This window comes from Elaeis guineensis, chromosome 14 (genome assembly GCF_000442705.2).
Source record: "Elaeis guineensis isolate ETL-2024a chromosome 14, EG11, whole genome shotgun sequence".
NCBI classification, from domain to species: domain Eukaryota; kingdom Viridiplantae; phylum Streptophyta; class Magnoliopsida; order Arecales; family Arecaceae; genus Elaeis; species Elaeis guineensis.
The window spans coordinates 48,992,350-49,016,720 of record NC_026006.2 but is presented as its reverse complement, the minus strand read 5'-3'; the positions used below and the strand labels follow the sequence as shown (position 1 = coordinate 49,016,720).

Sequence of the window (24,371 nt, the reverse complement as noted above, 5' to 3'; positions counted from 1 at the left end):
AAATTTGAGTCATAAATTAATTTAACGCAAGAGACGTAATGATGATGTGATTCAAATTTCGAGTTGAAATTGGTGAAACTTTTCCCGATGATCATCGATCAATTTAGCATACATGCAACTAGTTTCCTCAATACCAATTAACTAATTTCTTCTATATCAATTACCAGGGCAACACCAAATCCATAACTTGTATCAACCATCGGGCACAATTTTAGGTGCATACAATTTAGCAGGGGCTAACCATCTCCAAAAAAAACTTAGCCTCAATGCCAGATCCAACACGCGCAATGATTCAACTTCAAGAGCACCCACCCGTGCGCGACAATTACTGATTTGTCGGGGATTTATTTTCCGATTCTGGCGATGGCGGTACAGCTGGGCGGGACCGCACCACCCCGCCCTCCGCGTCCCCTCACCCCCACCCCGCGCCGCCTCGGCCCATCATCCACCGTCAACTCATCCTAATCCGTCCGATCCTAGCCGTTCAATCCCGATACCCAAATTTAGGATTTCAAATTTTTTTCAGAATATTTTAGAGAGGGTGAGGGGTAGTTTGGGAATTTTTGAATTCCGTTTGGTGCAAAGCCGACAGGCGGCGTCCCCACCATCCCAAGCGATCTCTCGTCCTGAGGGAAAGAAATTAATTAAAAAAGCCTTCTCTCTCTAGATCACTCCCCTTTGGTTCTCGCAGTACAATCTCTCTCTTCGTCGGCCATGGAGGAGGAGGAGGAGCAGCAGCGGCAGCAGCAGGCGGCGGCGGGGCAGCGGAGGAAGGGGCAGAAGAGGAAGCTGGAGGAGGCGGCGGCGGTGGGGGAGGCGGAGGAGGAGGAGGAGGAGGAGGATGAGGAGGAGGCGGTGGAGGAAGGGGAGGAGGAGATCTGCTGTCAGCACTCGCAGCAAGCCCTAGCTCGCGAGGTGAGGGCCCAGGTCGAGGTCCTCGACCGCTCCTTCTCCTGGCGCGTCGCTGATCGCGCCGCCGCCAAGCGCGCCACTCATGTCCTCGCCGAGCTCGCGAAGAACGGTGCCCCCAAACCCTCACCCCCAAATCCCTCCATATTCTCCATGTTCCATTTCTTGATTTTTATTTTTAATTTTTGGATTTGAACTAGGATCTTGAACTCTTGCTCTGGATTTCTTTCTTTTTTGCTTTTTTTTGATCATTTGGTGGATTTTTTTAACTATTAAGGATCTGTACGTTTGATTAATTGGGCAGAGGAGGTTGTCAATGTGATCGTGGAAGGGGGAGCGGTGCCAGCGCTTGTGAAGCATCTGCAGGAGCCGCCGCCGCTGCTGCCAAGGGAAGGGAATGCTGGCGGGGAGCGCCCCTTCGAGCATGAGGTCGAGAAGGGGAGCGCGTTTGCTCTCGGTCTTCTTGCGGTGAAGGTATTGACTAAAAGTTATAACTTTTCTCGTGAAAATTGAAATACAAAAAAAAAAAAAAAAGCCTGTCGTTGCTATTTTCAAGATTGGGTAATTTGTACAACGCCAATTGGTGAAGAGCAAGCATCTGTGAGAAATTGGATATGCCGACACCTTTATAAAATAAATTTTGCTCCTAAAAAGAATGAAATGAAAAAGAAAGGTGCTTCACCAACAACTGTACACTACATAAATATTAGATTTTTCATCACTTGTTGGAAAGAAATGACACTAAATGTTTTCTCGATTTTCTGAGTATTAGATTATGAAAAACTCATCAATGATGGTTGTTGCAATGACATCCTCAGCCTTTTGGTGTGGGGGGTATTGAAGGGATGTCAGAGAAAGTGGAAAGTTTTATATTTTGTGATTGCTTCTTTGAAACTAAGGCAGGATATTGTTTGATATTTAAACATCAAAGAAAATAGAATAGATGCCAATAGAAAGGAAAATGAAGAATGAGGAATTTGGGACTAAATTGGTGTGTATAAACATAAGCATTCAACACCAATGTAAATTTAAATAATTGTGTTTTCTGCTCTAGTTCATTTCAGGACCAGAGAACCACAGATGTCAAGATTGTGCATGATCCAAAAAAAAAAAAAAAAGTTTTATGGTGATATCCTTTTTCAGATCCTTCAAGTGCCAATATATGTGGACTTCGGAAACACCACTACTCAATATCTTTTCCTAGCACCTCCTCTCTTGCCATGCTATTGCTACACCATATACTTGACCCTTTCTTCATGCAAGAGTTCTTCATTGACTAAAGTGAATTAAAGGAAGCCTTTGAAAAGATCTATTCTCAGCTGAAATGTAAGGATATAAAAAAATTATGATAAAAACAATGATGATCCAATTGAAAAACATATAGTAGGTGACATGCGTCAAACTCGGGGCTATAAGGTATGTTCTTGCTCATCATGATTGCAAAATGGTTGAAAGAAATGTTTAAATTTAATGATATGGTAAAATAAAGTTTTCTTAATGTGTATGTATAAGTTATATGTAGTCAAGGTCATAATTAGTGGCTAAATGATTGTTTGTTGAGCATTGAAATGATTTAATGTGTTTAGACATATCATCAAAGGGCTAAGAAATTTGGAAACTTATACCAAAGTTTTTAGAAAAGTCAATTGACCTCCTTGACAATGAAGGAAACATCATAGTTTTTAGAAAAGTGGCAGTTAGAGATGAAAATAATTAAACATCGTAGCTTGATTTTTTTTTTTTTAGAAAACTAATATGGAATAATCTTCTTATTAATGTTAGGAGAAAACCAAAATTGGTAAAGCGGCATCTAAATCAAAGATTTGTGCCATGATCTATACCACTAAAATCAAAAGTTACATGCTTTTGTGATCTCTAACTTATGGATCAAGTGTGTACAACATGGATGATTAAAATAATATGAGACCATGTTTTGTTATGGTTGATGCATTAAAATCTATTGATTTTCAATTTATACATATTTTAACATATGTGATCATGATCCATAAGAGGGAATCTCAATTAAATGCTTTATCATGTATTTTAGTATATTAGCTCGATGAAAACTATTCATTTTTATGTCCATGTGATGCATATGTGATAAACTAACAAAATGTGTTATTTTTTGGTTTTTAAGCATTTTGGTGTTCTAGATCATAATTAACGGTGTAGATCTTAGATTACATGTTCCATTATTGATTTTCTAATCGAGAGGAGTGGGTAGCTCTCCTCACCCTCTCCTCTCAAGAGGAGCATAATCCATTTCTAGTTACACATATCTATATGAGAAAGAGAACACAATTGATGTTGCTAAATTGTTGCTTGTCACCTAAAAGTTTGCACTTTGCCCTTACTGTTCAACATCTATCACTGTCCAGCATTCGTTGTTTATTGCTTGTTGAATTGCTATCACTACCCATGGGAGTTAGTGCTGTTAGAAGAATGAAATGGTTAAGAAAGTAGAAAGATGAGAATAAAAAAAGGGAGAGAGAGAGGAAGTGCCATAGGCTGTATCGATCATTCAATTTGTTTTGATGAAACCCATTGGGCCACATGTTTGGGTGCTTGGCTGTGCTATGGCTAGAATTTAGTTAGTGGTGATGATTTTTTCCTTCCTCCTAAATTGTGTTTAAGCATACCTACAAGAGAATTTTATGAGATGATATTCACAATCACTATTTGGTTGTTGCTCTTGTGTTAATATCTTTATGTACATTTCATGCTATTTGTACGCAATTTGGTTTCTTTTTGCCCAAGTCCCTATCTTGGAAGATTTGAGGGGTTGGATGGATCCAACTTCACGCACACAGCTGATAATTAATGCCCGTACTAGTAGCCAGCTAATAAAGGTCACTTCAAATTAAAAGGTTTGCGTTTACCTTTAGCTCTAATTGTTGAAATCATAGTTTAAAAACATTTTTTCCTAAAAGCAATGTCATATGTACAATATTTTAAAGTGAAAATCGTCAATGAGAAATTGAAGTTGCCATAAGTTACGCATCGACTTCCTTGACAATTAAGGCCATTGTTATTATGTATAGGTTTGTAATTAGTGCCTGCAATTTAGTTCAGACCAGGATAATTTTCATGGGGCATCAGAGGACATCATTCCCTAAAGATGAAAAATACACTTAAGAAAAAATAACTGGATTTTTTTTCATTTATTAACAAAAATACAATAAGCATTTTAGCAATTCATTTTTTTAATCTTCTAATTATTGTGATTATGGTACGTTGGATTCACCTATACAATCTATTGGGGTCGCAGACTGGCACATATTAATGATATGATTTACTTTTAGCATGTCTATTAGTTTGGAAGATCATCCATCTGGCTTGAGCTATAGTCATAGTCTACACTTGTCACTTACTACCTGTTCTGCATTTACATCAAAACAGAAAGCAGAAAATCTCATACAGATTAATTGGGAAAAATATTTGGAAAAAGATTTTCTTTTATCAAATTTATATGATTGGGGCGGCAAAAGCAAGAAAAAGGGGAGGAGAGCCTTGTTTTGGATCATCCATTCTGACAACTCCCTTCTTCTTTACCTATATAGGTACAGGTCCCCAGAAATAAAGCAAAATGGGGCTGAGAAAACTATAACATGGAAGCAGTGGGGGAGTCTACTTTTCCCTAAGCAATAAAGAAACTCCTTGGCCCATCAAAAACATCCATATGACATTGTTGTTTCTTTGTTCTATATTTTACCTAACATGATAGCAAGGTCTGAAAATCGGTACCAGTGGCCGTATTGGTCACCGGTCGGTTCGGTACGGTACCAGTCGGTATGGTAGGCGTGCCGGCCAAATAGGCACGCCATTTTTTTGTTTTTTTTTTTTTTCATTTTTTGTTGGGTATTCAATCAAATTTTTATGGATTATTGAATGTTTTGAAGTTCAAATTGATATTTAGTGATATTAATTAATGTTTGTATCACTCCGATACATCTTTAATCATGTGTGACATGAATCTAAGTGTGACATTATGTTATTTTGCATCCTAAATAATCAATATATGGACCAGATAATATTGGATCCTAAAATGCTTAAATTAATTAAAAAAATAAAAATACTCAATACGTTCTGATTATCAAAATCTGATCGACTGTCGATGTCTATAAATAGCAGGATCATTTACATAGTCAGGAGGAACATCAGTCCATCCCTCTAGTCAAATAGCATTATAATCTTCTATGCTCATTCCATAAGGTAGGTATGTTGGATTATAACTTATCCCCGAATATACCTTTAATCCATATTTTTTTGGAGTTTTTCTGCTACTCTCAGTGCTAGGGAGTGAGAAAGGGAGAGAGAGAGAGATTGAGAAACACAGGGAAGTCTCAAAAGACTTCTTCTCTGTGTCTCAAACATAACAACAGTCCTACATGAGCCAAATCGGGTGGTTCAGCTCGAAACAACTGCGTATTGCCTGGTTCAAGCCCAAACTGTTCGGTTTAGGCCCAAATCAGGCGGTTCATAATATTTTTTTTAATTTTTGGATGCCGAAAATCATGCCTGAACTGATCCGGTTCGGCGTCGGTATGGCTTGGTACATCCCTAATTGGATGGTTCCGATCGTTTCAAAACCATGCACAATAGTCAAGCCTTGTGGACAACTGTGATGAATAGATGACATTTAGGAGGAAAGAAACCAACCTTTTCATAGATCAGTGAGAGTGTGCATTTTCAAAGGAGTTGGGTTTGTTGTGGATAATATTTGCACTAGAAAGGAAGTATTGGTTGATTAGGTGTTAGCACTCAGCGTGGTACATAAATTATGCAATATTGCATTGCCAGGTTGCGTGCACCTATTCTAAATGATATGCTAGTCTATAGATAAATTTGTTGTTCACAAGATAAGATGTGTTATTTTGTCCCTTCTTTTAGCATAGACAAATTTTAACTTTATATATTAGTACAAGGACTTGATCTTAAAAATGAACAATTTTTGTTCATTTTATTGGAATTTAGTATCACAATCATCTTAAATTTTATACTGTCTGCACCTTAGCATGTGCATTTCACAGTTTCAATTGATCTGCAATGAGAATTGACATTACAAAACTATGCTTGCAAATTAAAAATATTTATAAACTTAAAAATAAGTTCACAAAAATGAACATAAAAAAGTTATTTGAAAAATAAAAATCAAGAATAATATAGAATAAAATAAAAAACAAACACTACATAGGAAAATAAAAACAAAACATAACATAGCTGAAGTTAAAAGTACAATAAAGAAAAAATTTTAAAGCAAAAATATCATTAAAATAAAATTAAATAATTAGCAGAATACTTCATGGATGGATATGATTTCGTTAGTTATTGATATAATAATTTTGTTTATACAAAATGTTAGATGCATTGCCGGCAGTTATAGTTACCCTTCTTTCTTGTTAAGAAAAAGAGGGAGAGAAATAGGAGTGTTATGTGGATGTGTGTACACGAAACATGCACATGCACGTGTGAGGGTGCACATGCACATTATATATATATATATATATATATATATATATATATATATATATAGAGAGAGAGAGAGAGAGAGAGAGAGAGAGAGAGAGGAGTGCGTACAAGAAATCTATTTTTTTCCAAATCCCAAATGACAGAGATACACTATTAGCGTGCGTTTGGTTAACCACTAAAAAAGTACTTTTTTTGCTGTTTGATTTTTGAAAAGCAAAAATCAAAAAGCAATGTTTGGTAACATCACAAAAAGCAAAAAGTAAAAATAAAAAAAGCAAAAATAATTGCTTTTTGTGGAAAGCAAAATTTTTTTGCTTTTTAAAATTTGCTTTTGCTTCTTTCCGACTTATCCCGACTCATCCCGATGCTCGCCACCTCCCCCTCCCTTTGGCTCTCTGTCGGCCTGGCCGGCGAGTGCCGCCGATCGACTCCTTCCCCCTCCTCTTCCCTAGCTTCGATCCCTCCTCCCTTGCTGCCAACCTCGGCACCTGGGCCGCCGTCACCCCTCCCTCGCTGCCGGTGCATCATCCGCCTCTCCTTCCCCTACCTCCTCACCCGTCACCTCCCTTCCTATCCCTACCGACCCCTTCCTCTGGAACGCCCTTATCAAGTCCTCCCACGGCCGCGACCCCAACCAGGCCGTCCTCATTTTTGCTCTTATGCTTGCCGCCCGCATCCCTGCTGACGAGTTCTCCTTCTCTCTCGCCCTCAAGGCTTGGTCCCGGGCCTCTCTCCTTAAAAAGGGCTCCTAAATGCACTTGTTCATCCGCAAGACTGAGATCTCTTCGAACCTTTACCTTCAGAACTCTCTTTTCGATTTTATTCTAGATGTGGGTTTTATGAGCTTGCTTGCCAACTGTTTGATAGGATTCAGCATAAAGATTCGGTTTCCTGGAACTCGATGGTCGAGGGTATGTTAAGAGTGGGAGAATGGGTGCGGCAAAAGAGCTTTTTGATCAAATAAGAGATGGAGATAAGAATCTGGTGACTTGGAACTCTATGCTCGCTGGTGTTGTGTCTGAAAGTAATGGGATTGGAATTGATATGGCTCGTCAGTTTTTTGATGAAATACCTGAGAGAGATTTGGTTTTGTGGAATATGGGCAAGTGGTGGGATTTTTAAGAGCTCGTGAGTCTGGTAACAGCACTAAATTTTTTTTTGCTTTATAGCAACTAGTTACCAAACATATTTTTTGTTTTTTTGCTTTTGTTTTATAGCAAAAATAAAAAAAAATAAAAAATACCTTTTAGAAAGCAAAAATCAAAAATAAAAAAGTGTAACCAAACGCACCCTAAATATGGATACTTAGATCTGAGTGGTGAAGAAAGCCAAAGGAAGGGAAGAACGATTTGAGGGGGGGGAGGGAGGGAGGGAGGGAGAGAGAGATGGTTGGCAAGTGGTCTGTACACATGGATGGCTATAATAAGAAGTGAAGTGGATGTAGAGAGTGAGTTTAAGAAGGATATCAATGAGGAAATTGCGGGATAACAATATATGGAGGAAACCAATTGGAAGGAGATAGAAAGCTACAGATAAGGTTCTACTTATGAAGGAAGCGAATCTAGAGAGAGATTTTAGGAATGGAGTAATTAGATCCTTGAGGATTCTAGATGGATACTAGTTTGAGAGAGGAATTTTTGGGAAAATAGTGACAAACAGTAGGGATGCTCTTTTGTCGCATTAGATTGTAGTACCACTTGAATGCTCATCCCTTAAGGGGATGGGAGTCTTAATTTTGATGTCTAAATTTTGACCCAGCCTTATCCATCCAGCAACTGGATTGGATCCAGCTCTGTGTATGAAATTGTAAGACCCATCAAGTTTATTGACTAAATAAGGACTGGCTCCATAGTGAACAGGTCTATGCATAAAAATTAGAGCGAATTGGTGGTGGGGGGGGGATGGTATGGCGATAGTGTAGGATCAACAATGGTGGGATTATGGTGAATTGGTGATGGAGCTTTTAGAAAGGCAACATAAGGGTACAAGGGGCTGAGTTGATAGGTGAATTTTAATATCTATTAATATGCTTCATGAAGATATAATAATAAGTTATATAATTTGTTTGTATATGATATTTATCAGGTAAATATTTGTGTTTGGATCAAGTTGGGTATTTTTTTACTAGACTTAGACCTGACACAATTCTTTATGGGCCTATCTTCGACCATATGCACCCCAAATTTCTACAGGTGCGTAGTGTGTCTGAGTGGTGGGTTTCCATGGCAGGCCTAACAGAAGGTACATTCTTGGATGTTGCAGAATTCAAAACCTTTTTTTTTTTATGTATAAAAAGAATGGATTTAGTAATTGCTAATTTATTTTACATTATAGTTGACATTTGTAACATTAATATGAAAAATCTTGCTCATGTTTAATAGATTACTGGTAAATCTGCATATGCAATGCATGCAACAGGAATGGATTTTAATGAACTACAAATATAGATTAAAAAAAAATTAAAAAAAACAAATGCCTGTTTGATACTTGTTTTTGCGTTTTTGGTTTCCTACATATTGGTGAAATACCGCATGGAGATAGATGTTGGAGACCATATCTACATGGAACTTCTGCCATTCCTTGCTTTTATTTTCACTTTTTTGAAAGCAATAAATATCTGATGCCGAAATTTCTGTGGGTTTTACAAACAATGTAAAATACTAAGGGGTTTCATGAGACATATTTGTTCAGTCTGGTTCAATTTTGTTCTTGGATTGTTGAAAGCCAAATAAGAAAGCAAAAACAATACTGAATGGGCCCTAACTTATCATAAAATCAAAAGAAGTTGAAACATAAGACAAAAAGGATATGCAGAGAACAAAAATAAAACAGTAAATAAAATAGAACAAGGACAAAAATAAAAATGAAAAAATGATGGATGATGTGATTCAAGCAAACATTGATACATGAAATCATTCAAATGCTCATTCATGTATGCATATTGTTAAACATTACTTCTTTGTCATTAATTTACCTTTTTTAATCTCCTCTTTTCCAAAGAAAGTTAATGCAGAAGAAAGTATATTGTGTCCTAGGAGTGGCCATGATCTCAATTTGAACAGAATAGAGGAAGCCATATATAGTTATATACGTTTACGATAAGATGACAAATTGATTAGAATAAAGGAGAGGAGCATATATTTATGGTCAGATGAGGTACTAGATCCATATGATCAGAATGAAGTCATCAATATTTATCATAAGATGATGACTGGATTGAATTAGAGTGGAGGCATCTATATCTATTTTTCAGGGTAACAAGCATCTATATGTATTGTAAGATAAGAAATTAACAAAATCTTGGTTAGGTATCAATGCAATCTACATCAAGGTACCATATCTTTTTCAGTATTCTAATTTTGGATGAGGAGAGAAAGAGACTTGAGATTGATCATGTAGGGATGTTTTTTTTTGAGGACATTTTCCGGAGAAAAATGACATTGAATCTTCATAACATATTTAAAATTCATATGTGGTGTTAATGGAGTCACAATATGTGTATGTAAATTATATTTTAGTTTTGTCCTACTACTGCATAGTTTGAATAATTAGACTACTTATTGGCTTGCTATGTTAAACAGAATTTTAGTGGTACGTATGGTATTTTATGGTTGTAAGCGGCAAGGTTATGGCTATGTCTTGTGTACTTCAGCCATTTCTGTTGATAATTGGCAATTAACCATCAAAAGATGCACATGTTAGTGAATATTCAAGATTCTTGTAGATAATGCAAATATCTCTCTCTCTCTCTGTGTGTGTGTGTGTGTCTCTCTCTCTCTCTCTCTTGCTCTTTCTCTCAGACACACACCCACACACACGTGCTTGCTCACTCACACATTTATGAACAATCTGGAGTATGTTGGATAATTTACAGTGAAGGGCAGATGGCCAGACGCAATTTGAACTTTTGTTTTTGGGATGCAACTTGAACTTTAATGTGCATATATGTTATGCTTAAAGCACTGGGATATGTGTGTCTCTGTTAAACACTACTGACGGCTTACATATTGGTACATTTTACACCTCCAAAAGCAAAGATTATCATCATACTCATCATGTATGGGAAAGCGTAGATTAACAAAACATTCATTAAAAAAAAAAATTGGTTGAGGAAGTATTAAGTATTAACTGTACAGCATCATACATGGATCTTCTCATTTGCACAATATGCTATTATGTGAAGCAATAGAATGCAATGACGAGTGATAGTCATTGATGCAAATGTATTAAGATGCCTGGGTCTTGATTTGTGCTGGCACTAGTTTTGTTTATATTATAACAGTTATTTGCTGCTCATGTTAGTTTCATTTGATATTAGATTGTGGCTTATATTCTAAGAGATTCATATTACATGTTTTATTACATTGCATATCTGTTATAGTCCTTGCTATAAGATTTGTTTATTTAGGATTTAAACATGTATTAATGTCTAAGAGATGCCTTTTCTTGATATATGGGTTCTGTTTGGTAGTCATATTTGATGTGCTAGTACTTATCATTGCATGGTATATGACTTTTGCATTTGTTACGGATTTAATTGTAAAACAGATGAGTCCTCCTATAAAGCTTGCTTTGAGCCTTGTTGCTAAGAAAATCTCTTTTATGCTGTTAAATAAACGATCTTTTCCAGAGGCATACCTTAATATTCTTTGTAGTTTGTAGTTCCAGTTTCTGGGTTCTAGCTACATCAAATGATATTGGTAATTAAACTTTTTCGCATACGAACTTTTGGCTACTTTACATTTTAGCCAAAAATGTAAATTTTTGGAAAATGATCTCATAGAGGGAATAATTGGAACTAAGATTGCTAGTGCATCATATTTGTGTATATTGTCATGCCTACACCGAGGCTATATAGTTGTACCATGTCATGCCCATTTATGTTTTATGAAGAATAAATTCAAGCTCTTCTTCCACTTAGGAAAAAAAAAGATTAAATCCATAACATTGCTTAAATTGAAGGAGCTTGAAACTCACTTCTTTGTTGGATGTTATTGCATCTTCTATACTTTTTCTTCATATCTTGCATTCAGATTTTCTTGAGTTTCTTTTGAACCATCTGAGAGATTTCCGATTGCTCGTTGTTGTAGTCATACACCTACTTCGCATTTCCAGCTTTTCTTTCAGTGTCTAGTAGTTGCATTTTATCGGTGGTATGAGTCCTGCTTTAGTATCTTTGTGTTGAATGAAGTTTTACATAATAGGATTAACTTTCCAATCCTTTATTGTTCAGTAAGATTTTTGATTGATGCATTTGCTTTGATGGAAGGAAGATGCATTTGAAGAAAAACCATTTCTCAATTTTCAATGAATGCCACAATTTATATGTGCTAATCAATTATTAGTGTGTGGTGATTGTTAATTAACTTCTTTTAACATTGATGTCATTTCCTGTGTTTTAAGTTATATTTGATGATTCTTTTATGTGAATTCAACTGCTGAGAATGCCTTTGCTTGTTATTGCGGCAGCCTGAACATCAACAGCTCATAGTTGATGCTGGTGCTTTGCCTCTGCTTGTGAATCTCTTAAAAAGGCGTGGAAAAAGTTCCAACCCTCGGGCAGTTCATAGTGTGATTAGGAGGGCGGCTGATGCAATAACTAATCTTGCTCATGAGAATAGCAGTATCAAAACCTTTGTTAGGTATTCTTGCATGCTGAACTTCATGGCTGCTTAATATTTACCATTAACATTCTCTTGCTGATAGTATACTTTATATTAATTTAGGATTGAGGGTGGTATTCCTCCTCTTGTTGAATTGCTGGAATCCATGGATCTGAAGGTACAGAGAGCAGCTGCAGGTGCCTTGCGGACATTGGCATTTAAAAATGATGAAAACAAGAACCAGGTCAGTGCTTGTTTGATATCGTGCTTATACTATCAAGATGCATATGAGTCTGACCTCTGACTAGTTTTTGTTTTGTTGTAACTTTGTTCTGCAGATTGTGGAATGTAATGCTCTTCCGACGCTTATTCTAATGCTTCGATCTGAGGATGCTGCCATTCACTATGAGGCGGTGAGATTCTATCATTTAGCCTAAGAATCATTAGATGATTGGTGGTAATAATACAATGAAACTAATAGCTCAAACCCAACCTCCAAATGTCCCCTGCAAGAGTAACAGACTAGAGCTTAAAAAGGAAAATCCTATGATTTGGAAGCAGCTAGGGAGCTTCTATAAGAAAGGTCCTCTTGTGCTTATTAATTTTTAGGGATTCATAAGTGACACATATGTAATAGATTTAAGGTTAAACTCGAGTAAAATCATCAAGTGTATAGGAATACATACAACATGTGGGTGAGCTAGAGGGTGAAGCATGAAGAATTTGGGTATGAGTAGTAGCAAGATTTTTTTATTAAGTGGTGCACATTAAGTAGAATAATTCAACTGCTAAGTTTCTAAAGTGCCTTATTTGAGAGTGACAACTTGGAATGTTCCTGCTAATGGAGCATATATATATATATATATATATATATATATATATATATATATATTAAGCATATGACCAAAGATCATTCCATGGAATAATATAAGAAACATCATGTCAAATGAAGAATGTTGAGTGAAGCAAGCTCAACCATTATGGCTTGGTGAAGCTATTTTCATGATGACATGGTTTTAGTGCGAAATTTAGGCACATGAAGCTCTCCGGAGCTGATAATAGGACCATGTGGATGCTTGAAACCACGAGGGTTTATCTAGACCACAAGACAGTTCTTCTCAGTTTGATAAAGTGGGTAATTATTAACATTGATGATGACCAGCCATGCGTGGATCTTTGACAAATGATGAATATGGGTGTCATTAGATGCATCTTTCTTTCAGGTGAAGATTCAAGCTACTTGATGAGATTTAATGGTGCTTTGTCAAGCCATTCGAGATAGTCTTAGTATTGTACACACGTCATCTGCATGTGTTTGGTAGTGACCTTTTTCACTGCAATGAAAACAGTGCCATAGAAGTGTGGATGTGTTGAAGGATGGAAGCTTCAAAGCCTTGATTGCTTGGTTTTGGAAATAGTGCCACATGGTAAAACACTTGGGCTCTTGCTTTGTATGAGTTGCTGCATGGAAACTAGATTGACATGAATATCAGAAAACTATCAGGTGCTGGACTTTTATAATAATGGGATGGTAAGAAGATGGAGCCATAACTTAGTAGAATGAGGACATGACCCTATTTTAATAAATAAAAATCAGGTGCCACGTGCCTTATACATAAATCATATACATTTTGATAGATTTGTTAGAGTAAGATATTATGCATGTTAGGCTTAATCTTAACTCAGAGATTTATTGTTGGAAAGCCAATATCCCAGCAATGAGGTTCCTTGAATGCTTGGATGTAGTGAAAAGGACATTGGCACTTAATCAAAGATCCCATCATTTTGGTTTTATCTATTATGATGTTCATCACAATCGGGTCCTTGACTATAGGGATTTTCATCATGGGTGCATCACTTGGATAGTGGTTCCTGAAAGAGTTTTTTGTAGGCAGGGGCCCTTAATTCTTAGTCCTTTGTGCATGATTAAAACCATAATTAATCTTTCCCTCCCTAACAAAATGTAAGGAGGTTCAACCATACCAAGTGGTCAAAAATAGGAGGCCAAACAATGGGAAAGGAATGAGGTATGATGCTTCTGATAAAGGAGAGCAGAATGGCATGATATGGATCTAGTTTGTGGGAAAACTCTTATTAACAGTTGTTATAGTAATCAAGGTAAGTCAACTATGTGAAACCTCAAACCTACGAAAATGATAGAAATAGCAATATTGTCAAGAGTTGGATTGTATTGTAGATTATAAGCTTCTTTCTGGTTCCTTCTGACCAATGGAAAAGGGGTAAAATAATATAACGAGAAGCATGGTTGAATTGCAAACTGAATGAATAATGAGTAAGAAATCATGATATAAGGACTTGACAAGTCAACCTCATGTCATTTATATTATGTTTCAAGAAGCAATTACCATGTTTAATTGTTCAATTTTGCTATGTTCCACCATATAAGTCTATTAGATATCTTAGTTTGATTTAAAACTAATATATGTAGAGACAGGCCCATAGTGTAATGAAAATGATAACATTATATTGTCATGTTCACTACTGTCATTATTAGATTTGATGCACATCCTCTAGCTGAACATTATTCAGCATCTTGATAACAAGTTTGCTGTCCTTCAAACAAAATCCCAATTTTGTACCTGCTCCAAAACATGATTTCTTCCCCTCCAAATGTATGAACTCTATTTTCTTTTGTGCAGAAGATTGTACAAGAAAACAAATCAAATTATCAAAAGTGGTAGAAATGAGATGAAAATTTATCTATTGGGTCTAGTTCCTAGTCATTGTAAAAATGAAAGAATACAATTGTTCTTAAAGGTTGTGGATTTTAATTTCTTTTACATGTAATAACCATGATCTGGATCCTGATCTTACCATCCACAATCCAAATTGTAAGATCCAGAAACCGATTGATCCTTATCTGGTGATCTGATCTGAATCGCTGAAGGCCATTCTGATCCTGAATGCGTGATCTAAATCATAAAATCATAACAACAATGATTAATAGTTTGTTTCATGTTGAGCTTACCATAAAATGAACAGGTAAAAGCATTTTAAACAGCCATTAGGGAAAATGCAAAGCAAAGTGATTCATCAGGTGAAGGCATGGGTGTATGTTAGCTGCATTCACTAGAAGCAAAAGGGAATTATGACACCCTCTACTCCTTGGATGATTCAAAGATCTACACACAAGTACTTGAGCAATATAAATTCCAGTGAGATGCACTCCATGAACCACTTCTTCTGTCTGATCTGTGCTGTTGTCAATGGACCACACCATTGAATATAAGTTGGTGATGTGACTGCATCAGACTTTGGAGATTGATAATGGATGTCCATATGTGTCATGTTCAGAGTAACCATGACAAGTGCGAGAAGGCAATTGATGCTGATAATTCAATATGCAACCGCAGGAAGACAATTCTCAGTGCTGATAAAATTAATGGGAATACTTGTTGGAGAACTGCAAATTCCCTATTACAGACCCACACATTCGTGCACTAGGTCATAATTCCTCGTATAATACGAGTACACCATGAATTGGTATCCATGTATACACATATACAACATGCTATAGAAATATCAGCTATCTGTATTTTGTTTTGTTTAAGATTGGATATCTGTTTTAAATAGCACACATGATCTGATGTTCTATTGTTGATTTGTTAGGTTGGAGTAATTGGGAATCTAGTTCACTCATCCCCGAACATAAAGAAAGAAGTTCTTCTTGCAGGAGCTTTGCAGCCTGTGATTGGATTATTAAGGTACTTCTAGATTTTAGAGTTTTGACATTCTCTAACAAATAGGTGGAAAATTGTTGAAACATATCCATTATATTAGGATTTATTTATTTCTTACATGATCCACTCTTGTGCACAATGCTGATTATGGTTTCTATTTTGTCATTCGCTACTTGGGTTTTCTTTTATTATTGTGGCAAGATTCTTTGTTTTGTTATTGAATATTACTTTTTCTATCAGAAGTTTTATAGAGTTTCTTGTGCTAGCATGGTTGTTTATTTACAACATTTAGAGACACCAGATTCTTAAAACTTAAATCGTTGTGATTATTTGCACCCTTACAATGACAACTGATTTTGAATATTGAATCTTGCTCAAGGTTTTAAATCTTGTGGTATGCCACCATACTGTACATATACTGGTATGCTAGAGGACATTGGACACCCTTGTCTCAATTCACATTTTATGAAACCGGAAATATTTCCATGTTGTTACTGGTCAATATCGGTGTGGTTATGTACAGATTTGTAACCTTGATCTCAACAAGGATTTGACTTCAGAATCATTATGAGATTGGAGGATGAGGAGGCAGGTCTTAATCATGTCTACAATTAAAAGAGAAGTAGAAATCTAAAAGCTAACATGAAGTTGTACCATCTTTAGTTAAAGCAGGAGCAAAACATGGAAGGAAATTTCATTCTTCATTGAAAATCAGGAAGATAAAGAAATCAGGCCTTTTATAGATTAATGGCTGATATGTGATCCAATTTTTGGTGAATGGTTCTTAACCTAGAATAGTCTCTTAATCATTTATGGTGGTAGGAGACAATCACTTATTCAACAAAACATGCCTTGCTGTTGTTGGTTTCACGCAAATTCAACCACTCGAAGGCTCCAAAAAATGCTGAAGTTCTTAAAATAAGGGGAAAAATTATTGTTTTCATTGAAAATATTTGTAGCATATTAGGACTTCAATTTTCTGTCTAACTGAAAATAACCAGTTTGTTCTCTGTTTTGAAGTAGATTCTAATCTGGGGACTGGAATCCTGAAAACCATCTCATAACAATTGATGATGATTGTGCTGGGACTTGCCTTTTGGTAGACCTATGGTCTTTCTTTCTCATTTGGCAATGTTATGAAATTGCTTCTTAATCAGTTTGTAAAGAGTTTATTAGTGTTACCATTGTTCTTGATCCAATGTATAACATCATATCAAGAGTTGATTCATCAAGTTTCGATTGCATTATTTTTTTATTTAAATTAATCAACTAGTTTTTGTTCTGACTCTGACATAATGTCGAATGGCAGTTCATGCTGTACAGAGAGCCAGAGGGAGGCAGCTTTATTACTGGGGCAATTTGCTTCAGCTGATTCGGATTGCAAGGTGATGTGTTACTTGCAGCTCCTTTTTCACTTCCTTGATCTATGCAGAGCCAATATGATCTATGCCAAAATGTGTCCTTTAGGATCTTAATGCTAAAACTTTGAATGCCGGCAGGTGCACATTGTACAGAGGGGTGCAGTCCGGCCTCTAATTGAAATGCTTCATTCTCCAGATATGCAGCTTAAGGAGATGTCTGCTTTTGCTCTGGGGAGGCTTGCCCAGGTTTTACATCTGTCTTACCCTACAACATATCTTTTCACAATTATATAATAACATCGACTGCTTGTTGTCTTTTACATTTTAAACAGGAAATTCTTGTCCCCCATTTGCCTCACTAGTATAATTTTTGTCAACTGTTTTTTTGCCATTTCATTTCACCTGTTAGTTTTGCCATTAAATTTCACAAATCAAGTTATCTGTGACATTTTCATCATGAGCTTTTCATATGTTTGATTGTTTTGCTATTCTTACCCTCATCTCCTCATTGGGTTCTTGAATGAGGAAGATGAAAAAAACCACATGTAAAGTATTTAATTGATAATTCTTTCTTTCATTAATATACTATGATTCATGCTCCACTTTTTTTAGAACATATACTCATTGAATATAGACTCTGACATTACTTTGACAAGTCAATAATTAATTATTAGTCATGAGGTTGTTATCGACATTATTCTTCCAGTCTAAGTTTGAAATTACAGACTTCCTATGATATATTCTTTCGGTCCCTTTGCTAGTTTCCTACCTTGAGCTTGGCTTCTAAATATTATTGGCAAAGTATCTTAGATTTAGTTCCTGTGCACTTGCACCATTGACGATCCAATGTTGCTTGATATGAAGCTCTATCCAATCGATAGTGAGCATGCCAAGAACTCCAGGCAGTATCATTATGATGAGCTGCTTTGTCCACCTGACTATCTCCTAATGAACATCATGTGCCAGTTTGCCTGTTCATCATTTTGCTCCTTGTTCTCAATCATGCAACTCCTCTAGTTTGTTCCACATGCTAATGTGTTTTAGTAAGTGGTTGTTGTTGAGCCACACATGACGATGGCTATTTTATGATGCGAATAATGATTTGTTTGGTAATTTCATTGTCCATCCAATGAAAAAATAATTGTTTTAAAACTTCAAATATCCATACTAATTCCCAAAAAAAAAAAGATTTTTGATCTGTGAACAATGACATGATTACATAATTACCATTGTTTTTCTGTTATTGTATGTTATTTTCCATCATAACTGCTAATAACAATTATAGCAGTATTCTGTTCCAGAAAAAATCTGCTCAAAAGCTTGACAGGGAAAATAGTGACCTTTTTTTCCAATACAATGGCGTACAATGGGTTTGCAGGGGGGGTCCATTATCAGGAGATATTACCATTTACAAATTCTTGCCTGACAGGAACTTGGAGCCTGCATTCACACAGATCAGGATTGTGATGCTATATAGTATATATCGATAATCTGTTACAAGTTTTTTATCTCCTGACATTTCCATTTTTGAGGATAGGAAGAAAGAATATGTTATCTACTGCTCAAATAATGAAGCTTATTATTGTGCCACGGCCTACATTATCATGAAGTCTATACAGCTTTCATCATCTTTTTTGGCTGCTCTTCCCTTATCCATGTTATCTTTAGTGTGATCCAATAATCAAGGTTTTAAAACTCGGTTTCTGTCCATTATGTTGTGTTTCAGTTTTGACAGTTCCAGTAGTTTTGATAGTTTCCCTTTGAATTTTGGATTTTTGGGGCAAGAATGACAGAAGAATCCAAAAAAAGGAAAATAATTAAAAACCAAGATAAGTTTATTTTGTATTATTTATGGTGTTCTAAATTATTTGGGAGTATAGTTTGTGTAGTAAGGATAGTTTGAGGCTGAAATTAAACTATATTGAAGCTGAATGCGTTATATAAACTTTCCACTATAAATGTATTATGGTTTCCTACGTTTGTCGCTAATTGTTGTAATCTGTCTACACACTTCTCTATTTTTTTTTTGTAAATTTCCTATATTTTCTCTTGTTTTTATATTATGTTAATTTTCTCAACATATATTTCACTCTATTTCATTTTAATAACTAGTCTAAATGAGGAAAAACCCATCTAAATGTATTTCAATTTGTTTCCACTTTAAACTCATTTAAACGAGGAAAATTTTAAGCATGTTTCATTCTATTCATTTTAATAGCTAGGTAAGAGAAAACCCATCCAAGCATGTTTCATTTTATTCCATCTGAATAACTCATCTAAGCAAGAAACATCCATCTAAGAATATTTTATTCTATTCCATATTAATAATGATCTCGCCATGTCTCGTTAACTGTCAGATCATACTGCCTTTCAATAACTGCCTGATCTTGTACTGTATCCCAATCCCTTTTGGTTAAGTCAATAAGAAAAGACCTATAGTTCACCATACACGACCAGGCCAATTCCACATTAGTCTTAGTCTTCTTGACAGCTACTTGGTTTGTTGGTCTTTTCACTCAGTCTGTTAAATGCAATGCCTAAGCTGCTTACTGGTTACTCAGCTTGCTTCTTGGGTAAGACTGAATAATGTCAAAGTTTCGGTCTTATTTGGCTTAAGTACTTGATTCAAGACATCCCTTGATTTGAAATTCCTTTTGTATTCTGGCATGGAGTTGCCATGTGTACAATGATCCTCGGGTGTCAGAATGTGGTGTAAACAAGGAATAACAGTATTTCTTGTATTTATTGGTTTTATTTTCAGTTTGTTGTATTTTTTTAAAAAAAAAAAATCTTAGGTGTTGCTTTCATTCTGTCTATCCTTGTGTTTTCTTAACTCTGAGAGGCACATGAAAAGATGCTCATGCATTATTTTTATAAAGCCATTTTTATTGTTAGGCATATAATTTGATATGTCAAATCATACTCCCTTCTCCTTGGAAATGTTTCTATAGTTGTGCTTGAACAATGAACATCAAGGTTTCAAATACCACTAGAACAGAATGGTCTGGGCATTAGCGTACCATTCCAGCAGGTTCCGGGCCCTGGTACATAGTGCATTTGTATGGGATGCAGTCCCATACTGTTTGTCAGTATCTGGTACCATATCATTTTGGCAAAAAGGTGGTACACCTTGATGAACATTGTCATCTTCCTTACTCATGAGATTTACAATTTGTAAAATCAGGTCAAATTTTCCCTTCTTCACATGGGTAATTTCTTGCTCATTTTATGCTCCTGTGGAACTTGCTACATCCTTTTGTATGATTGATATGAGTTACAGTTCATCCTAACATTAATTTCTTTTCTAGGACACACACAACCAAGCTGGGATTGCTTACAATGGTGGCTTAGTGCCTTTGCTAAAGCTTCTTGACTCGAAGAATGGCTCTCTACAACACAATGCTGCATTTGCTCTTTATGGAATTGCAGACAATGAGGTACATTTATGTCAAACAGTAGATGATTATCAGTAGACAGTTTTGGTATCTGGCTTCATTGGTAGTCTGTTTTGATTTCCCAAAATATTAACCTTTTAAAATGTTTCTCTTCAATATTGCACACATATCTGGAGATAGGCTTACCATCTCTCTCCTTCCGTAGGATAATGTCTCTGATTTTATCAAGGTTGGAGGTGTTCAGAAGTTACAAGATGGAGAGTTTATTGTCCAGGTATGTTGAGGATAGCATTTTGTTATATTGATGCCATCTGTTTTGAAGTTCAATTCATTTTATTGAGCCAAGAGTTTTGAGGATCATACAAGTGCAATGACAGGCAACTAAGGATTGTGTAGCCAAGACACTGAAAAGATTGGAAGAGAAGATTCATGGACGAGTGAGTTTTTTTGCTGCAGTGTTTTGCAATTCACATTCATCAATTTTGATCTCTCACCACCACTCTTTACTTTCAAGTGATGAATTCCATTGAAATTTAATGTAACCATGCCTTCCGTCTATGTTGCAGGTATTGAAGCATTTGCTATATCTGATGCGAGTGGGAGAGAAGGCTGTTCAAAGACGTGTTGCTTTGGCTCTTGCTCATCTTTGTTCCCTTGAGGATCAAAGAACCATTTTCATTGATAATAATGGTGCCATCTCTTGCTTGTGTTCATTTTCAGAGCCTTCCACTTAGCTTCTTTTGGTGTTCTTGTTTTGGTTTTTTTTTTTTTTTTTTGTTAATAAATGTCTCCAGATTTCTTCAGTAATAATTTGTGAATGTAGGGCTTGATTTGCTCCTTGACCTTCTGGCTTCTGCAAATATAAAACAGCAGCAAGATGCTTCCGTTGCACTATACAAGTTGGCTAACAAAGCCATGTCACTCTGTCCCATAGAAGCAGCCCCTCCTTCCCCAACACCACAGGTTTTTCAATTTAGAAATATTTAATGTCAATCTCAAGCAGTTGGTTAACCAATTATTTTTTTGCTGAACCATGCAGGTGCAAGTTACCATTTTTTGATTTATTTCAACACTTGCAAATTTCATAAATTGGAAAAATGAAAAGAAAATGAAGGAAACATCTGTGTCTCTCTTTGTATCTCTGAGAGGGAGTTTGGAAAACAAAAATAAGGCATTTGTGAAAATATGTCTTTGATCCCATAGTTGCCAATATTTTAGCATAACATGGCAATATCTTCATGCCTGTGCTTTTCAACCTCTTTTTATTGATGCTCTTGAACTATTTGTTTGTGCTGGGAAAAGGAAAGCAACTTGGTTTGTTGTTATTATCAGATGGTGTTTTGCTTATGTTCATCACTCAATTCTTGTTGCAGGTGTATCTTGGTGAGCAGTTTGTGAACAGTTCCACACTTTCAGACGTTACCTTTCTAGTTGAAGGTTGTAATTTTATTCCTTGTATGAACAATGCCTTTGTTCAAAGAGGCTTTCTAATCACTTTACATGGAAATGAAAGAATCTGGAGTGATAAATGATCATAAAATAGCATTTGTAGAGGTTTTGTTAATTGATTTTCAAACTGATTTGATACTCTTTTGTCTTCCAGGCAAGCGTTTCTATGCACACAGAATTGCCTTGCTTGCATCTTCAGATGCATTTCGTGCAATGTTTGATGGTGGATACAGGGTGAGCAAATTCATGTTTGACCTTGTTTGTTTTACCATCTTTGTTGGCCCTGAACTGACACCTGCCTTAAGATAAACATAAGCCAGTCTGCTCCATACTAGCAAAGCATTTTTTTTTTTAATACGGATAATACGCATTGAGGAAGACCCATATATCTTTCAGAAAATTTTTAATTATTATAAATAAGGATATATGTATAACAACATGGTCAACATGATGTGTATATGGTTCAAAATCAGTTATTGAGGTTTAAATAGAGCTGATCAATCAAAGAAAGAAATGATGAGTTGTTTCAATTTACTTTCTTGGACTCGCCTTTTATACAGCAAAACAAGCATTGCCTATGATCAAATATTACCAGATCTTAGATCAAAATATGATATAAAGAGTTCTTCTCTGAAACCAATCATTTGATTTTTTATAAGAAAATTCGTGGTTTCTTATTTTGTATCTTTTAATTGGAAGAGAGAAGAAAACCTTCGTTCTTTCTTTACTGTCTCGGGCCAAGGTGTCTTGCTTAAATGCAATTTTCTGTGGCCTTTATCATTTGCTTGAAAGAAGAATTTCTTTTATGGAGTATTGGATAAAAAACTTTCTTTAATTTGATCGGTTTGTGTTTATTTGTAAAATGCTGAAATGTCATGTGTATGCATACACAAATGTTGAAGATAAATTGACACCCTGATGTGAATGGAAAGATTTGACAGATGCATACCGAGGAGGGTTTTTGTTTTTTTTGCTACATTGATGTCAACACAACTGCCCCTCCCCATATTTAGGGAGTACAAAGAAGAGCAGTGAAGGCATTCAGCCTACAGCTTGGCAGTTGGCTATCCATCTCTGCCATAAAATAATGATAACTAGTCTAGTTGCTATCTCCTAAGCAAAGTATCTGCTTTTCAAAAGTACTGCACATTTTTCTTTTCATATTCTTGTCTGGTAATATCTGATCCAAATACCCTTGCCTTTTCAATCATTATAGGAGAAGGACGCAAGGGACATTGAGATTCCAAACATAAGATGGGAAGTATTTGAGTTGATGATGAGGTTAGTGCACCAATCTCTTTTCTGCTTTCTTGAATGTTTTGGTTGGGAGATTTGACGTTTAGCTATCTTTTGCAGATTTATATACACCGGGTTAGTTGAGGTTTCTACGGATATTGCACAAGATCTCCTTAGAGCTGCTGATCAATATCTTTTAGAGGGTCTTAAGCGCCTATGTGAATATGCCATTGCACAGGTGAAAAAAAAAAAAAAAAAAACTATTTCGGATCATTTATTGAGTTGAGGTTCTCTGTTAATGTTTTATTGAAAATTCTTTGTTTTTGCAGGATGTAAACCTGGACAATGTGTCGAGTATGTATGAATTGTCAGAGGCTTTCAATGCCATGTCATTGAGGCACACCTGTGTCTTGTATATTTTAGAGCAATTCGACAAGATAATCATCAGACCTGGGTATCTTCTGTCATCAATCACTGATATTGCCACAAAAATGCCTAACTCTTACCCTTATTCGGGATTTAGTATGAGATAGAATTTGTTGTCAGGAAATAAATGAAGTGCTTATTGGGCTTATTTTGAATTTGCCTTGATGGATTCTACAGGCATTCTCATCTGATCCAGCGGATAATCCCAGAGATTCGCAACTACTTCTCTAAAGCACTTCGGCCAAACCACAGGATTGCCTGACCATAAATGTTCTTTGCTGACATCATCATCAACTAACACCTGTTGCTGAGGACTGTACAGTTGGAACCTTTGTGGCATCAAATTACCGTTTTTTTTTTTTTTTTTTCTGGGGATATGGATGTGCGGTAATGGAACATATGTTTTTGAACCAGTAGTTCCCATTTGATGCTGCTTGTTGATCACTGTAACTGTTGGATTTCAGTCAATTACACTTAAAAATCTTTGAATGTTATAAATATAGTCTGATGGTTGTGGGTGACCAATGGCTTTTGGCATTTCAGACCGTGGTGCTGGGTGGATGTGAGGTGCCGTAGGCAACGAGACATCTTTAACGAACTGATCTTCTTCTGCTGGATTAGTGTTTTCTAATTCTTTAGGCTTGTACTGGTGAAAGTTGGTCGGACTCTGAAAACAAACTACATTGCTAGATCTAAACGTGGGTCAAAATCAAATTGCATTGTTGGAGTTGGAGCCAAATCCGAGATGCAAAAACTTGCTTGTAATTTGGTCGTGGAACATTTTTTTCTCCTAAAATGTTAATTTGTTAGCTTTTTGGTTTT

At 36.0% G+C, this 24,371-nt stretch overlaps 1 protein-coding gene across 1 annotated transcript; it reads left to right on the top strand.

The window, feature by feature from the left end:
- Window positions 1-655: 655 nt before the first annotated feature.
- On the top strand, window positions 656-24,086 carry LOC105057787 (ARM REPEAT PROTEIN INTERACTING WITH ABF2). The gene is made up of 19 exons (XM_010940484.4): window positions 656-1,021; window positions 1,214-1,383; window positions 11,848-12,020; window positions 12,105-12,225; window positions 12,320-12,394; window positions 15,612-15,706; window positions 16,992-17,067; window positions 17,182-17,289; window positions 20,352-20,480; window positions 20,644-20,712; window positions 20,816-20,875; window positions 21,005-21,128; window positions 21,262-21,401; window positions 21,812-21,875; window positions 22,042-22,121; window positions 23,104-23,168; window positions 23,244-23,361; window positions 23,453-23,577; window positions 23,727-24,086. Exons 1-19 carry the CDS (start codon window positions 715-717, stop codon window positions 23,809-23,811), a joined length of 2,184 nt encoding a protein of 727 aa, XP_010938786.1. The 5' UTR covers window positions 656-714; the 3' UTR covers window positions 23,812-24,086.
- Window positions 24,087-24,371: the final 285 nt, after the last annotated feature.

What these genes read in the sequence shown, in the direction of transcription:
- LOC105057787 (XM_010940484.4), top strand. Translation starts at nt 715, where the DNA reads ATGGAGGAGGAGGAGGAGCAGCAGCGGCAGCAGCAGGCGGCGGCGGGG. An exon ending in CGTTACCTTTCTAGTTGAAG is followed by an intron (nt 21,876 to 22,041) that starts GTTGTAATTTTA and finishes TTTGTCTTCCAG; the next exon opens with GCAAGCGTTTCTATGCACAC. An exon ending in GTATTTGAGTTGATGATGAG is followed by an intron (nt 23,169 to 23,243) that starts GTTAGTGCACCA and finishes TATCTTTTGCAG; the next exon opens with ATTTATATACACCGGGTTAG.